Here is an 18,609-nt window from a genome sequence, read left to right as displayed (position 1 = left end):
AATGAGAAGGTGTGTCCAAACTTTTGGCCTGTACTGTCACTGGCCGCTCACAGGCATCACGTGACCCCCGGCTGCAGCCGGCGCTGACATCTGCTGACGTCACGACAAGTCCAGGCTGCAACTGAGGGTCCCTCTTCCGCGTACCACCGGTGGCTGCTGGGTTGTGGGCGGGGTTATTCCCTTGCGTCACACCCGGCATCCAACACGCGCTCTCCCTCTCCCCATTCATTGGGAAAGCGCACCGTGGATGCTGGGTGTGAGGCAGGGTAGTAACCCCGCCCACAACCCAGCAGCCACCGCGGGGACCCCAGCGCTGAGACGCCTCACTTGTCGTGACGTCAGCGCGGGGTCACGTGGTGCCTGTGAGCGGCCACCGATAGCTCTGCTCACAGGCATTATCTGCAACACAAGGTAATTACAAATATACTTATGCCCACATGCTGAATACATTGGGCAATTTTAAAAAAGTACCGGACAACTTCTTTAAACTAACAAACAAATACCATGCTTGTAGATACAATGAGAGCTTAAAATGTCTTTAATTTTTTTTTTTCAAGTGGGCTTGTCATAACCTGATCAAACTTGTCCATTTGGGTTTAAAATACTTATTTTATTCGTTTCAATTTGTGTTAATAAACTAGCACCTTTACATTGTTGTTATTTATCAAGATCTAGGTACTTCTAAGCATTAGAGAGGTTAAAATGTTTTTGAGAAAATAAAAAAATTATTGCATAGTATTCATAGAATTCAACATACAATCCAACCCCCCTCCCCCACAAATCTAGGAGGTGGATCGTCACTGATCAAATGGTGGAATAATACAGCAAAAAAAGGTATAATCTAGCAGTGTAATAACAGCATATATTAAAATGAATTGGCCTATAACTATGTAGAAGATCTTACTTTGACACCCCGTCTTCCCTCTGCACGTTCTATCTCTTTTGCATAATCCTTAAGTATCTTGACAAAATGAGACTTGTTGACATTTGATTTTCTTAAACTTTGATATAGTTTAAAGTAATGTTTTTCCTGTAATTAAAAGCATTGGTAAGCTGTTTACAGCACACTACGGCAAACAAATATTACACCCAACACAGTATTCAAAACGATGAATCAATAATGAGTAAATGAGCATTAACCATAACATCTAACACGTCACAAATATTGGTTTCCAAGGAAATCTGTCAGCGTCAGCAGGTTTTTGCTATGTAACCTGAAAGCATTATGATGTAGGAGCTGACAGCCTGATTCCACTGAATTGTCTTTAACTAAGCAATGTGTTGTTGTTTCAATAAAATCAGTGTTTTATCAGCAAAGGTTACCACTACAGGACAAGCTTCCTCGTGCCTCCTAGTCCAACCACACACCCACTACTGAATAGCAGCTTTCTGTCAATGTACAGAAAGCTGCCAATCCATAGTGGGGGCGGGGTTTTACAGGGCTCAGCATTCATAACACTGCTAGATCTGCAGCAGAGAAAACAGGGATTGTATCAAAATGACAGCCTGCAGACCAGTAAGTGACACATCGCTAGAATCAGGGTCTCAGCCCCTACACCATGCTGCTCTCAGATTTGATAGCAAAACTTGGTGACAGTTACTGTCATTTCTAACCTTTAGCCTTCCCCTGAACAACAATATACAGCAACATTTAGGTAATGAGAGGGAAGGGGTTCCTTCCGTGAACTCCCATCAGCAGCCTGCAGTGTGAACATGTCGTGCCTTTGCAGTTGGAGGTTTACTAAAGCCCAAATACCAACAAGAGGAATATAAATAGCCCGGAGGGATGCTTATGCAATATTTACCAAATGGGGAAACCCCATATAATACCCCTCACTAAAGACTATAACATTTAACTTTTATTAAATATTCAATTAAAATGCACACTGGGTATTAAAAAACATCCCTGATCTATCTAAACTTTCTAATATAATCACTCATAAGTTTGTTCTGATGGCCTCATAGGAAGCCACCAATCATGGCAGAATAGGAAGGTAGTTTATACTAGTCCATGTCTCCCCCAACATGTTGCACCGCTTCAGCGGCATCGTCACGGGATGGGACATTGGCTTGATTCAAGCTAATGTCCCATTCCCTGACGACGACGCTGAAGCGATGAAACATGTTGGGGGGGGACATGTGCTAGTGTTTACTAAAGCCTCCCCTCATGCCTTTCATGGTTCTATGCTTTTTAGATTGACTGTAGTTACATTGGTGAGCAATAATGCGTTGGTATATTGATAATACCAATTTCTGTGAAGTCTCCTACTAGGACTAAGAAAAAAAAATAGTTAAAAAAAAAAAAAAAAGAATTCAACAAAATTTTGTTTTATGTTGCCCTGACGTCTGACATCCCAACCATCCCGCATCCATGGACAGTCCCGAATTTGGGGGAGGTTGGGGGTATGTCCCACCTCGAACGGTATCTGTGTACTCTGGATATAGATACAGTTGCACACAATGGTGGAGCAGGAAAATATCACTACCCTGCTCCATAATTCCATCTGCGTAGGGACTTAAGGACCGTCAGGTCTCGTGACATTGCAGGTCAATTGACTGGCAGCAGAAAGCAAATCAGTCACAGGAGCAGGTGAAAGGACACAGAGGCAAATGGGATTCATGCGGGGTACCACTGTGGGAACTTGAGTTGGGAGGGAAATATAGAACTGTCATAATTCTGTGTGTGAGGTGCTGTAGGGGCATCATACTGTGTGTGGTGGGGGAGGGGGGGCTACGAGAGGGGTATTGTACTGTGTGGGACCACTAACAGGTGCAATATTTCTGTGTGGGTGCATATAAAGGAGGCAAAGTTAGGCAAATGAATTAACCACGATATGTGTCCCTCTTTCCTAATTTTCAAAATTAGTTTCTAGTATAATAAACAATGTTAAAAAATAAGTGAAGTTTCATCCTCACCCCCAAAATTATAGAAGTTACTCATTTACATATATGTGCTAAAAATGGTTCTAATGTAAAATATAACCTTTAAAACAAAAAAAAAAAAAAAAAACAAGTAATCATATGACTACATCATTGGAGAAAAAGAAAAGTTATTGGTCTTGGAATACAATTTTATTTTTTTCTTATAAAATATGCTATTTTTGTGCAATATTAGTTAAAGAGGTCTTCCAGGCTTAAGATGTTGAGGACTTCTATTTAAGATTCATAAATATCAGATCGGCGGGGATCCAACACCGGTCACCCCAACTTATCAACTCTTTTCTCTGAAGGAGGCCCATGTAAGCAGTGAATGAAGCCTCATTAGCATCGTTGCCACCTTTATACTGCCATGAAGAAAAAGACTAACTGGGCTCCACTGGAGATCATGATGTGTACATGCCACGGCATGGAGAATGATTGGCAGTTGTGCAAGCAAATCAAGACCTGCTGCTGGCAGCTCCCTTTGCAATTGTTAATTAATGAAACCCCAAATGTGATCAATAGGAGACAAGACCGGGGGAGAAACTACTCAATTTATGGTGTGTGTGTCTCCAGAAGCACAAGCCAGGCACATTGTACAGGGCACTAAAACGGACTGGTTAAATTATTCCAAAGAAAAGCATGAAGTGGATGTTGGAGACTGAAAACACCTGTGGGGCAAAAATAGTCACTGCACTTGTACATGGATGTTTTAAGAGGTGGTGTAATTTCCAAAATGAGGTCACTTTTTGGGTTTTTCTGCTGTTCTGGAACTTAGGAGCCCTGCAAATGGAGCTCACAAACTATTCCAGCAAAACCTGTACTGTAAAAGTCAAAACGCTCATATACCGTGCTATGTGGCCAAATAGTAGTTTCGAAGACATATGGGGTATCACTGCATTCGGGAGAAATTGTGTAACAAATGGTGGGGTTCATTTTCACCTATTACCCTTGTGAAAATGAAAAATTTGCAGTTAACAATTTTGTGCCAGATATGTAATGTTGTATTTATAAGGCCCAGTGTTACTAAATTCAGCGAGGCTACTGTGGGTTCAAAATACTCACTACACATCTACATAAATTCCTTAGGTCCCTTTCACACGTCCGTTTTATTGGTCCCTCTGCGGTCCCTTTTTTTTTATATATATGTTCCGCAAATACGTACACATGCACACCCATTCTTTTCTATGGTGATACACACACATTGTTTTTTTCACACGGACCGTGTGTTCATGTAAAAAACCCGCAGACATGTCCCCCCCTCCACCCCACAACAAATGCTTGCTGCACACATGCACACTGATGGCTGTATAATACGTACCCAATTGAAATTCTCCGGCGGCTGGGAAAAGCAGTACAGTTAGAGCTCTTCCCAGGCGCTGATTACAACTGTCATCAGCCATGCTGATGACAGTGGTAAATCAGCAACCTCAGCCTGGGAACAGCCGGTAGTTTTGTGTTTTTTCATGTCGAGCATTAAATAGATAAAAGTAGTAGTAGTGACTTCCCTGCGCAGAATAACAATGAAGCCAATGCCTACACAAGGGCGGAAAAGGTACACATAATATTACTATTGCAATGCACAGAATTCCAGGGCCACCAGTACATGTCACAGGACACGGACGTTGATGGGAGAGGGTGGTACACAAATGAACACTAGAGGCAGCGTTTTCTACCATGCACCGCACACCCCATAGCCTGGAACGACTCATTAACATAAAGGATAACTATTTGAACAATTCTATCACCTGCATACCCATATTAATAGCTTAAAAACGTCCCAGGGGATGACAGATTCCCTTTAATACATAACACTCTTTAATTTCTATGCTGCATTTCCTTCCATATGTATCACACAGACAGCACTCTGATAGCACACTTGGATCACGGATCTCACCGGTACTGGTTTTTCCTATACCGGAAACACCAGGACGTGTGAAGTGGGCTTTAAGCAGTGAAGTTTCTAAAATAGGGTCATTGCTTTTTGCTGTTCTGGCACCTCAGGGGCTCTATGCCCACAACCTATTCAAACAAAGTCTTCATTTCAAATAGTATTCCTTTCCTTCCATGCCCTGCTGATGTGTGCTCAAAGAGTAGTGTACAACCACGTGTAGGGTATTGACACATTCGGTAAAAATTCAATACCAACGTATGAGGTCCATTTTCTTTTACACCTTGTAAAAATGAAAAATTTGAGACTACAGTAACTTTTTAATGGGAAAAGAAACGTTATTTTTTTTATTTCCAAGGCACAATGTTATAAAATTTTGTCAAGCACCTGTGGATTAAAAATGCTCACTACACACTTCTGGGGGGATTCTGCATGTTTGGCAACTCAGGGACTCTCGAAGTACGACATGGCATCCATGATCTATTTCAGCTAAATTTATGTTCTAAAAATCAAATAGATCTTTACCCTCCGAGCCCTGCCTGTGCCCAAACCGTTTTCGGCCACAAATGGGGTATTGTGTTCAGGAGAAATTGTAAAACAAATTGTTGGTTCCATTTTCTCCTTGTAAAAATTATAATTTTGGTGCTAAAACAACATTTTATTGGAAAAAGGTACATTTTTGTTTTCATGTCTAAATGTTGAACAATTCTGTGAGGCATTTGTATGTTCAACACACCCCTAGATGAATTCCTCGAATGGTCTATTTTCCAAAATTGGGTCACTTGTGGGGGTAAGTTGTACAGTTATGGCACCTCAGGAACTCTGCAAATGCAAGATGGTGTCTGCAGTCTATTCTAGCCAAATTTGAGCTACAAAAATCAAATAGTGCTCCTGGGGCTAAAGCAAATGTTTGTTGAAAAAAAAAATTACATTTTTCATATCAATTTGCAATAATTCCTGTAAAGTACCTGAGGAGCTAGCAAATTTCCTGTCAACAGTTTTGAATAACTTGGAGTGCAGTTTTTAAAATAGTATCACTTTTCAGAGTTTTCCAAATTATAGGCCCCCAAAGTTGCTTCAAAACTGAATAGATCTGTAAAAAAATATGATTTGTAAATTTCCTTGAAAAAATAAAAAATTGCTACTAAATTTTAACACTTCTAACATCGCAACAAAATAGTATGCTAATTTTACTTAAATTTCAGATTATTTCATGTATAAAAAACGAAAAACATATCAATCTAAATTTACCAGTAACTTATAGTACAATGTGTCATGAAAAAAAAAAAAAAAAACAATTCTCAATAATGAGAATATGCTAAAGCATGGCGGAGTTGTTACCACATAAAGCGACACGTCAGATTTAAAAAATGGGGCTTGGTCATTGTCTGCCAGGGAAAGGTTATCAATTAAATATTAATGCAGAAATCTAGCTAACTCCAAAGAATCACTTAATTTTACTTGCAATTTTAAATTTAAGCAAAGTAACGAACAGAACACTTACCATATAGAGTTTAATGTGATTTATTCCAACAAGGTGCTCCTTCATAGTTGCCATTAGCCCCTTTACATCGCACAAGTTACACTTTACAACACTCTTATCAGTGTCCGACATTTTAACATCCACTACATACTGCAAGCCTAAAATAAAATAGAAAATTACTAAGTTGTTTAGTCACATTATAAAAAAAAGACCCCAATTATCAAGTTATTAAGCATAATCTAATGGGGTTCTGATATTTTTTTTCTTTTTGTTGCATAGTTCCAGTAATAGTGATCTCATGCTCAATATCGAGATATAACACCTACCCAAAGACCAAGTGCAGGTAGCAGTAGCGTAGCTACCAGGGGGTAGAGGGTGTGGTGTCCCAAGCCCCGCACTTAGAGGGGCCCACCCGAGTAACGCTACTCTTAACTGCATTGATACAATTAAGTTTTGTGGTAGAGCAGGGAGAAATAATCTTCCCGCACTACCGCTCTCCGTTTTGTAGACCGCAGGTCACTTTAAGCCTGGGGTCTACAGAATGGCTGAGGAATGCACAGGACATCAGAGTCCCGGCACGGTGATGTCATCACACCGCGCTGGGAATCTGACGACGTGTGCGTGTGCGCTGGCACGATGATAGCGCGTTGGTCCGCTCAGGCCTAGCCGCTGGACTTATCAACATCCTGGAGTATATGAGGTTTTCCATTTTAATGAAAACTTGTGGGGGCATCATAAACAATGGGGGACCCTAAAGAAATGTGGAAGTTACTGTGAGGGACACTGAAGCAGTGTGAGAGGCTCTCTAACATTATAGGGACTACTGTCGAGGGCCTTATAAAGTGCGAGGCATTATACTGTTGGAGGGCTAATGTTGGGGCCATTATACCGTTGGGGGGGATAATGCGGGGGCCGTTATACAATTTGGGGCGTACTGTGGGGGCAATTATATAGTGCGGGGGACATTATACAGTTTGGGTTCCACTGTGGGGGCCATTATACAATGTGAGGGTTTTGGGGGAGCAGTGGATGAATCTTATTGTGTACAGTGGAGCTGTGGGTACACTATGCTTTGTATAGAGGAGCTGTGGGCCCAGTATGCTGTGTATAGGGTAGCTGTGAGGACATCATACTCTGTATAAGGTATCTATGGGCCCACCATACTGTGTATACAGGAGCTGTACATTGGGGGACTCAGTGACCATTATTAAATCTTAAGTGGGCACACAAGAAGCATTATTGTTATAGGGTCAGTCAGAGTATTGTGGCCGTCAAAGCGGCAAACTGTGGACATTGTTTTCTAAAGCATTAATAGTTTCTATGGGGCAATTTTACCATCTAGACTGCACAACAGAGGCATTATTACCAAGTAAGGGACATAGTGTTGAGCATTATTATGTTGGGCAGTAAGAGAAGCGCAGTTTTTGTGCCAAACAATGGGTGCAGTAATAGAGACCCATACGAAAGCATTGGGGTGACAGTAAGATGAGGATTTTGTGGAGGTTGGGAATGCACAAGGACGGTACTGGAACAGTTAGAAGTCAAATGTGTCTTTGTTGTAATCTCCGTAGACAAGTCGTAGCTGGAAGAAGTTGTCATGTCTGTCTGGGCCAGATGGAAAAGATGGGAAAAGTGAACGACTCCACTAGAAAAAACGTCAGCTGTAAGTCACCATCTATAACTATACTATGATCATTTGTATGTTCTGCAAAACTGGTATGGACCACTATATGGTCACCATATGTCAGTAATATCAGTGTTGGTCTGTGTGTTTATTTTCATTAATAGTACGGTCATCAGCTAAGGTTCCCCTATGCACATGATTAGGGTGCGCCACCATAGCTGTAATTAGGGTTACCAGTTAGGGGCCCACTCAAATTTTTCACATTCCCCCCCTGAGCTGAACCCCTGGCTATGTCTCTGGCTGATAGTAATGCGAAAGGAATCACAGCCCAAAGGAGATAGATAAGAGAAGGTTAAGTATAGCCAAGTATTATAGGTAGTAGCAGAATGTCCAGACGTCCGCCATGTACTCAGTTTTCACACAGCATGCTTCACAGGGGCATCCTTCTTTTTTCAGTTACTCATATACTGTCTATTATTTAGACCAGATTTTGATCTTTAGGCTGTGTGCCCACGATGCGCTTTTGGTGTATATTTTGGTGCGTATTTGCAGCGCGTAAACGCTCCAGAAACGCATTGCATGCCTTATCCCATGACATTCTGCAAGTTCTGTGCACATGGTCCGTATTTTTTCTGCGCAGATTTTACTCGCAGAAAAAATACGGACATGACTAATTCTTGTGCGTATTTGCCTATACAATGCATTGGAAAAACGCATGGCAAATACGCATGCAAATACGTGTCAAAAATGCATGGAAAAACCGCATGCGTTTATCTGCCAAGAAGATGCAGAAAAGCTGGACAGTGGGTTTAGTGGATTGTCTATATGTGATACTTGCTGTTACACCTTTGCACCGGGTCATTCCATGTCAAGTGAACCATTACATTTTTCCTCTATATTTTTAATTCTTTTGGGATTTTGTTCTCTGGCAATCGTGTGTAATGCAAAATGTAAAGAAAAAAAATTCTACATACTTTAGTTTTTTATTTTTATTAATTTTCACATTTTTTGAAAAAAAAACTTGAATTTCTGTGTTGCATGCCTTTACGCTTCTCCTCATAACTCAGGCCAGAACCAAGATAGAGAAACGTAAAAAAACACCATTCCACTCAACTGTACAGGCTTTCACCCGATATGTCACAAGAATATATTTGTTGATATTTTACCCATGCAGACTCAAACGCAAAATTTTGAAAGCATTTCCAAAGAGAAAAAAACCTAGGATATAAAATTTTCAAAAAATTTGTATGAGCTTCCTATGCTCCCCAGCCACATCTGTACCAAAATTCAAAAGTTGGATCTCACAAGGATCATATTTCAAAAAACAACTGTATGAACTGTGGCAATTTGAAAATCTAAAATTCAGATCTGCTCAGCCTGTGGTCTAAAAGTGCAGGGGTTTTTTTTTCCCAAATAAAAAAAAAAAGTTTCATGACTTATTGGATACAGTGAAAGGTTTTTACAATAGTGATGAAATGAGGCAAATTATACCTGGCAAAAAAAAAACTGTCTACGAAAGTGAGCGGTAAGAAAACTCATGTCCATAAGTGGCGGGTTCTTGCCAATTTGAAAGAGTAATCTCTTTTTTTTTTTAATTCAACTTCTTCCAAAATAGTATTTTCATAATTTGCCCACCCGCGACCTAAGAATTGTGTCCTGGCAGGTGGTGCACATTCAGTATGCACATGTACAGCACACCAGAACACTAAGCCTATGAATGAAGGAGGTAAGCTGAAAGATAGTCAGATTGGTGAGTCCAACCTTGGTGATTACAAAGTATGCGTCTCAAATAATATGTCCAGAAAACAGTTCAAACTGTTACCTAAATCAAAAAAAAAATGTCTTCCAGTAATGTCTCTCAAAGAAAAAATATTAAATTATTTCAAAGAGGCCATGGTAGATAGTCTAACTTATAAACAGTAGATATCTGGTGACAGAAACAGTATCAAAAGTACATCTAATAGTGCAGAAGACTTTGTAGAACGTTTTTTTGTTACCAGCTGTAAATTTCTGTTACTAAATCTTTAAAAACTTTTGTAAATCAAGTCATGGTAAAACTCCCTACCATTCACTCTGTACAGCAACTTAGGATTGTTTATATTACCCACTTACTATGACGATTCATTTGAAAATCCCCAGTGCATGATGGGATACTCAAACGAATCGTCATCTGCTGGCACCCCCCTTTCTGCCTTGAAATGAAGTGCCATCAAATTGGAGGGGGCTGGGACATCCCATGTCTCGCCCAGCGCCCTGTGCAATGAGCGCAACGTCTGGTCTGTTGTCTGCTTAGCTGAATAGTAATAAGCCGGCTCTGCTTACAGTCAGAAATAAAATATCCGAGTGCTTACTTCATGATTCAATAACTGTTCATTTGTTCCCAAAAAAATGGATTTCAGTGATGAAAACGGAGATCCTACCAAGTTTGAGCAAGGTCTACACCGTGAAATGCCTTGCACCTAAAGCTAGCCTCCAGTGACCGTATTCAGACCAAATCTTAACACGCATGAAACTTTTCAACTGGAGTGAAAAAAATATTCCTAACATCCAGTTCATGTACTGTACAAACCACGACTACAAAGAAGAGGAGAGTTTGTGAAAACATCTGTTTCTCGAAGAAGAACCCATGGAAGGGACGCAGCAATACCCCACTGTCATTCCGTGTAGTGAAACAGAAATAAAAACGAGGATTCTTTCATTCAGCAACGACAGTGATATCCATGAAGTGATTGAAGATGGCACAAGATTAGCAATTGATGACATAACTGGTTAAGTGACCTGTGAGTATGATCGGCACTGGTGGCTAATGGACTCTCCAAAGATTATGCTAATAAAGTAAAAGTGACTTTTTTGCACATTCTGGCCCATCCACATCCTTTGTGTATCCAAGAAAACCAGACATTTTAAAAGCTAACAAAAATCAGATATAACTCAGGTGGACCCAAACCCCATAACAGCCATACATACTGACACAAAAGGAAATGGCCATTGTTAGTAAGAGATTGTGGACTACATTTCACCCAGTAGAAGGAACACATGGATGATAAAAGGTCAGTGTAAAGAATTACTATTAATTGTTTAAGACTAGTTTTATTTTATAGCTTGATGATTTAACTGCTGTATTATTATTTAAAAAAAAACTTGAAAAAGGAAATATCTAGTGACATAATAAAAAATATATATATTACATGTATATTTAAAAAGGGGTTAAAAATATTGATTCTTTTAATTTAGCATTAAACATATGATTAAGATGAGACTGTATTTAGAAAATCACGCTTCAAAATATGTCCCTATGGAGATCCCAACTTGAATCCCTGAACAAATGTAACCAAGAACACAAGTAAATCATACGCATTTTTTAAAAAATTTATAACATATTGCTTTTCTGAAATCGCCCATCTAAAATTGACTTCTAAAAACAAAATATCAATAAACATAGTCTTGTGACACATCAAATTAAAGTCTGTACAATTCTGAACAAAAAGGTGCCTCTCCCATCTCTTTATCTTAATTCAAGCTTGAGATATGATAAATAGAATACAATACAAATAAAAGACCAAAATTCAGGCTTTTTTCAAATCTTTAGAAATCTATAACAAATTAACTAATGAAGATAAAAATTCAAAACTTATTATTTTTAATTCACTAAAGGAGCACTTCAAAAAACACCAAAGAAAATAAATATCTAAGATATCAGTTAAAAAAATATTCAGATTAAGATCATTTGACATGGAATGACCCCCTGTGGTTCTGTTTGGTGTGATTCATACCATATGTAATTCGCTTTTATATGTGCAGGTGTCAATGATGTCCCATCAATTTTCTCTGTGTGGTATCAGTATTCGACCTTTTTTTATATTTATATTTTATAATGTAATCATTTGAATTTACATATATTGCTTAATTATAATTTATACTGTTTTTTTTTCCCTGGTGGGGTTATTGCTTCTTTGGACAGGTGTTATATAATGTTCTAGTTTATATAATACAAAGAAGAAGAAAAAAAAAAAAAGGGTGTGCGATACTAATGTACTTGTGATAGCACAGATAAATAAGTATAAAAAGCAATTAAAATAGTGGTTCACTGCTCTTGAACCTGCAACATGGGCCTTAACTGGACCATGCTAGTCTTTTTCGAATACATTTTCATTACCTGCACGGCTTCTATGTGTGCATCTTAGTTTGATCACGTGCCCCTCTGTTTCTTCTTCTTTTGTTTCTTCGGATTCGTCTTCTGGGCTCTAGTTTTGGATGGCATATGACAGACGGCTCACTTGTCTCATGAGAAAGCGGTGCAATACCTATATATACCACAGCTCTCTCCTGAGATAAGAGATTACAGAGGCTCATGTGACCAAACAAGACTCACCAATAGAGGTTAATAAGATATATTAGAAAAAGAGAAGTATGGCGCAGTTAAGAGACAGAAATGCTGGTCCAAAAGTAGTGGACAACTCCTTTAAATATTATTAGTTTATACCAATAAGAGATTCCTCCCGCTTTGGATCTTCAACGTAGTCAAGCAATGAAATAGTCTCTAAAAAACAAACAATTGGTAAAAGTACAGCGTTGAAACATTTTAAAGTTTTGACCATAGTGGCGCCTACATAACATATGTATGTCATTGTAATTGAGGTCTTGTTTTAAGTTTGACGAGTGGAGGTTTTTCAGACTTTATTCACTCTATTTTTCAAGCATTTGGCTATTAATTATTTATCCGCCTAACTCCGACATAGGTACTGTAGGTTGTGCAGCGACATAGGTTGGCAGAGGTATGCTTGTACGCTTCCCCTCTGCAAAGAGGCCTCCTCACAAGTATACAGCAGCAACTAGCGGCTGCGGAAGCAATGGTGAGCGACCAGCTGGGCGTATATGGCAGCCTGCTGTTAACAGTGTCAGCTTAAGGTGACCAACACTTGAAATCCATAAACCAGTAATCAGGTCCACCTATAAGAACAAAGACAGGGATGAAGAGCAGGCCAGTTGGTTTGCTGAATGAAAGTGAGAATTGGGGTATAGGAAAAGATGAGGTGGGCTCTGTAATAGAAAGCACAGTGAGCGTGGGGGCGGGTGGCAGAGCAAGATCCTTCCCATGCACTGCATCCAACATATGTACAATGCACCAACTACATGGAGAATACTCTGCTGAGATATATGCTAGAAACAAGCTGCTGAGATATATGCTAGAAACAAGCTGCTGAGATATATGCTAGAAACAAGCTGCTGAGATATATGCTAGAAACAAGCTGCTGAGATATATGCTAGAAACATTTACACAAAGTATACCAATGCAGGGATACAGAGGCAAACATCAGTGTTATCTACAATTGTGAAAAAAATGTCCACTATACTGTTTTTTTGTTGTTGTTTTTTCCTGTGCCATATTTTTCTGGAGGATTAAGAAAGGTACGCAGAGTACACTCTTGTCTCATGCTGGGTGCATAGCCATGTTGGAGCAATAGTCGGGAATACTGCTAGTGTACATAAAAAGTAAAATGTGAGTGGAGTCTGATGAGGCCATCTTTAAGGAGTTTCACCTATTAGACACATAAAGGGATGGTCTGAAATACATCTTCATTTTCATCCTAAATCCTATCTATTTAATGCCATAATCTAAAGTATTTTCTAATTTTCTTGAATTAAAAATCCATATCCTTCCCTAACTACAATTAATGTAGTTAGGGAAGGATATGGATTTTTAATTCAAGAATTATTATTAACTTTTTTTTTCTTTTTCACAACTTCCTTTTTGATGGTGCTTCATTTGAGAATCCCAGTGCATGCTGGGTGTACACAAACTAAGCATCATTAGGGGGCAGGGGCTGCGGCAGTGACGTTACTTGCGAGGGCTATGCTGCTCTCTGCAAGCCAGGTATTTCTCTTACAGCACACACTAACAGTGCGCTCTCTTGCCAGCTCGTAACTGCTGATCTAAGCCAGCCAGAGACCACCTTGTCATTGTGCACATAGCACAGGGACTAGCCCAGCCCGGGAAATGAGCGTCACTGAAAATGCTACATTTCAGGGAGGGTGCAGGGGCTGCGGCAGTGACCGCAGCCTCAGCCCCCTAATGACGCTTTGTTTCAGTATCCCATCATGCACTGGGATTTTCAAATAAAGCGGAAGTTGTAAAAAAGAAAAGCAGTCAGATAGTGTAGTTCGGGAAGGATAGGGAATTTTTAATGAATGTATATTAGATAATAGCTTAGATTATGGCCTTAAATAGATAGGGATATAGGATGAAAGTTAAAGAGAACCTGTCATCAGGATCAGGCATTATAAACTAATGGTATGTGCATAAAGGCGCTATGCTGCTGATTTAATAGGTACCTTCACTGTAGAAATCCGAAGCCTGGTTATTCTTTAATAACCATTAGAAATTTTAGTGCAATAAGCTGTTTGTGCATCGGGGCGGGCGTGTGAGTAGGGTCTTCATCTCTGCCATGGCCCCACAGTTGCCTCTGGTGTAAGTATCTTCATACTGTTTAAAACTCTGCGCCACCCTAGCCGTGGGCAAAACTTGTGCATATCGATCTGGTTGCAAGCTTCAGTAAAATGGTGCCAGTGTCAATGCATGTGCACATTAACCTCGTGCCAGGATTCAGGAAAATGGCGCCGCTTAATGTCTGAGATCTCAATCTGCGCATGTGCCGCCACCGGCCTCATCTATCTCTATCTCTATCTCTATATCTATCTATCTATATATAAATATAGAGAGAGAGAAAAATCACAATCTCCTATGAACGCACAAGCTGGCTTTCACAGGAGGATCGTGACAACCCATCGGCGCACGCGCGACATGGAATAATGCGCCCCCCTCCCTGCCAGCAAGTTAATTGCTGCAGTCAGAGATTGGCAGCAGCATTTAACAGGTTAACATCCACAAATCGGAGCTCTGGTCCACTTGCGGCTGTTAAAGGCTGGGAAAGATGCAGCGAAAACCTGCCGGTAATCTGCCCGCAACACAGCCAGGGACGCAACATATGACATACATGTATGTCCTATGTCATGAAGGGGTTATTTTGTTTACTGCTTATTGCCAAGGATATAAATGCATTCTATAAGCAGTGGCCAGTCTCCTAAACAAGGTGTGCAGTGATTACATACTATTTCCAATAGAGCTTGTGAGTGTTGATCTGAAGCTGGATCTGGGCATATTTCAGTGCAACTCTGATCTTTCAGAACCTCCACTTATCCAAAGAACATGAGTCAACTTAGACCTGTTCCATTTAAAAGGTATTCCCTTCTCCAAGATCCCATCTCAATATATAGTAGGTGTAATAATAATAATAATAACAATAATATTAGCAAATACCTCCAATTACAAATGTAGTATCGTTCGTCTGATTCTCTATGTCGCTTACCTCATGTAGGGCATTGCAGTAGCTTCGGTATCCATGGTTACGACCACGAACAGCTAACTAACTAGCTGTCACTATAGAAGTAGTTGTAACCATGGATACCGAAGCTACTGCAATGCCCTACATGAGGTAAGCGACATAGAGAATCAGAAGAACGATACTACATTTCTAATTGGAGGTATTTGCTAATATTATTGTTATTAGGCTGTGTGCCCACTATGCGTTTTTTAAGAGTTTCCACAGCGGCAATTCAGCTGCGAAAACGCTTAAAAAACACTTGGTAGAAGGTCTGCTATGTTCCCCAATGATAATCCGCATGTGCTGTGCACATGCTGTGGAAATTTCCGCTGCGGATTATCATTGCGGAAAAATACGCAGCATGTCCATTAATTTTACGGACACGCAGCATAATTGCCGCCATTGACTTTCAATGAATCGCTTAATATCCGCATGACTACATGTGCACATGCGGATATCATGCGCTTCAATGTGCGGATGGTACCCGGGTCTGGAGAAGAGGAGACTCTCATCCAGACCTGGGTACCATAGTACCTGTAAAAAAAAAAAAAAAAGAATTTAAAATGAAAAAAAAAAAAAAACATTATACTCACCTTCCGATGTCCCCCGGTCTCCTGTACAGTGCGTCCAGGCTCCTTGGTGGCTCGCAATGGTGTAAAAGGACCTTCCATGATGTCATTTAGTCATGTGACAGGTCACGCGACCGCTGGTGAGCCACGAGCCACTGAGGAGACCGGAGAAGGAGAACGGGGGCCATCGAAAGGCGAGTATAATGTTTTTTTAAATTATTTTTTACCATTTTATTCTTTTTTTTAACTATTAACTTGGTCACACTATATAAATCCATGCCGGTTGCATGGATTTATATAGTGTGACCAAGTTGTCAAGCACTTTCCAAGTGATGCTAAAATCTCTTGGAAAAGCGCTTGATAACCCGCATGCGAAGTCGCATGTGCAAAACGCGTGACAAACGCTTGTCCCTGGCTGAAAAAAAGCATGTATAATCCACATGTACAATCCACATGCGTTTTTTCTGCCAGGGAGATGCAGAAACGCTCAGGAAAAAATCCGGGGCATTTCTGCATCGTGGGCACATAGCCTTCGGTTTAGTGCCCACGTAGCGTTTTTGTAGCGTTTTTGCGGCTGCGAAAACGCTTGTAAAACCGTCTGCCATGCAAAGCAATGTGAATTCGGATGTGCTGTGCACATGATGCGCTAATTAGCACGCCGAATTCGCATTGCGTTGCCAAACGCAGCATGACCATTTCTACCGCGATGACGCTGGAAATTCGCAGCCACTGAGGAACATTGAAACGCAGCAAACCCGCAGGTATATGTGGATTTGCTGCGTTTCAATTAAATTCAATGGCCGCGAATTTGCAGCGTAATCGCGGTGCGTGTGATAGCTGGGATGAAGAGGAGACTACAACTCCTCTTCATCCCAGCTATCACGCGGTGAAAAAAAGAAATAAAAAAGTTAAAAATAAACAAAACCAGTATATTCACCTCTCCGGCGGCCCCTGGTCTGCTCCCGGCCACGTCCTCTCTCCTTGGCGTCCCGCGGTGTACTGTCAGGACCTGCGGTGACGTCATTTAGTCACCTGATGGTCACGCGACCGCTGACGTCGGCGGTCAGGTGATGACCATCAGCTAACTAAATGACGTCACCGCAGGTCCTGACAGTACACCGCGGGAAGCGAGAATCGCCGCCGGGAGCAGACTGGAGGAGACCGGAGAGGTGAGTATACAGGTTTTTTTTTATTTTTAACGTTTTAATTCTCTTTTTTTTTTTACTATAGGATGCTGCATTTAAAGCATCAGTTGTTCACAAATTATAAATCCATGCCGGTTGCATGGATTTATATTGTGTGACCAACTTGTCAAGCACTTTCCAAGTGATGCTCAAAATCGCTTGGAAAACTGCTTGAAAAAAAGCATGCGAAAAAGCATGTAAATCTGCATGCGTTTTCTTCTGCCAGAGAGAGGCAAAAACGCTCTGCATCAAATCTGCTACGTGGGCACATAGCCTTCCACCTACTACATATTGTTATAGGATCTTGGAGATGGGAATACCCTTTTAAGTAAATATGGCTGAAGCGGTAACATGCCTGTTCCAGCTGTAATAGACAAAGACTGTCGGCAGACCCAGACATTCCTAGAAGAGTATTTTCTTACAGAAACTGTCTAGCATGATGTAAAAGTAAGTGATTTTTTCAGACTTGACAACACCATTTATCAATTCACTAAAAGCATAATTTATCCCATCCAGTCGATGTGACTCTTACAACATATACAAGTCAGGGTGTCTAAACTCTCCACACCTGCTCTGAAGAAGCAAAAGGCACAAATCTGTTCCCTGATATATTGATCTACAGTAATCATGTCTGTAGGTCTATTCTGCTGTTATCCAGCTCTATATTATACTCCAGTAACATTTTACTACTACGGACTCATGAAATGAAGAGCCACTGCAATGCAGTGGATGGGTAGAAGTTCTTTAATATGTCAAAAGTAAATAAAACTTGATACTGCCAAAATACTGTATGAATGAGGCAACCCCAGAAATTACAGAAATTGCTGAATGAATTTCAGAAGCAGTGAGGCAAATGCGTCAATTCCCTTTTCTGTCATATTCCCCACAGACCCTATCTTCCTCCATTTTGGAATTCATTCTGTAAAGGGCGGTAATGTTCTTTACTAGTCAATAAAATCAATACTCGTATAAATGAATATGAAAAAATATACAAATTATATACTTACTTTGGCTTTTTTTCTGTACAATAGAAAAATAAAAATATATGTTAGTTATAATATCAATTAAATACATTTACAGATTATGTACTAACGCATCGGGTATTCTAGGTATATGTATGCGGCTGACCGGGCGCAATCAGCAAAGCGGTGTTTAAATTTGGCGCCAATATCGCTGATTGGTCGCGGCCACGACCAATCAGCGAATAATATTAGTGAGGACCGGGGAGCGGCGCTGCCTGTGCGGGTACTTCCGCTGCGAGTAGCCGGGAGATGACCGGCTGCTCGCAGCAGACATATCCCGACCGGCGGCAGCGCTCCCCGGTCCTCCCTTCACACTTGCCGTCGGGAGATCAGCGGCCCTAGCTGCTGATCTCCCGACGGTAGCCGCATGGAGGTGAGCGGCGCCGCCGGTCGGGCGAATTCTGCTGCGTGCAGCCGGTCATCTCCCGGCTGCTCGCAGTGGAAGTTTCCGCACAGGCATCGCCGCTGACCTCCGTGCGGCAGATGAGCCGCTAACGGCCGCCATCTTTTTCTGAAATCCCGCGTCGCTGATTGG

At 40.8% G+C, this 18,609-nt stretch overlaps 1 protein-coding gene across 5 annotated transcripts in view; it reads right to left on the bottom strand.

Annotated features, from left to right (window-relative positions):
- Positions 1–18,609, bottom strand: part of LOC141265444 (uncharacterized) — a 234,960-nt gene that overhangs the window by 52,353 nt on the left and 163,998 nt on the right. For 2 of the 5 annotated variants that reach the window (XM_073678559.1, XM_073678558.1), the window contains exons 3-6: positions 18,060–18,072; positions 12,401–12,457; positions 6,315–6,451; positions 905–1,030 (exon numbers count right to left, since the gene is read on the bottom strand). In XM_073678559.1, coding sequence (XP_073534660.1) covers positions 905–1,030; positions 6,315–6,451; positions 12,401–12,457; positions 18,060–18,072 — 333 coding nt within the window. The remainder of the gene's footprint in view (positions 1–904; positions 1,031–6,314; positions 6,452–12,400; positions 12,458–18,059; positions 18,073–18,609) is intronic. The other 3 variants (XM_073678557.1, XM_073678561.1, XM_073678560.1) reach the window with 2 other exon arrangements.

Source organism: Phyllobates terribilis, unplaced genomic scaffold, assembly GCF_046119375.1.
Source record: "Phyllobates terribilis strain yellow unplaced genomic scaffold, ASM4611937v1 Scaffold_4__5_contigs__length_816908805, whole genome shotgun sequence".
Taxonomy (NCBI): Eukaryota; Metazoa; Chordata; class Amphibia; order Anura; family Dendrobatidae; genus Phyllobates; species Phyllobates terribilis.
Note: the sequence above shows the minus strand (reverse complement) of the source record. Positions and strands in the feature narration are given on the sequence as shown.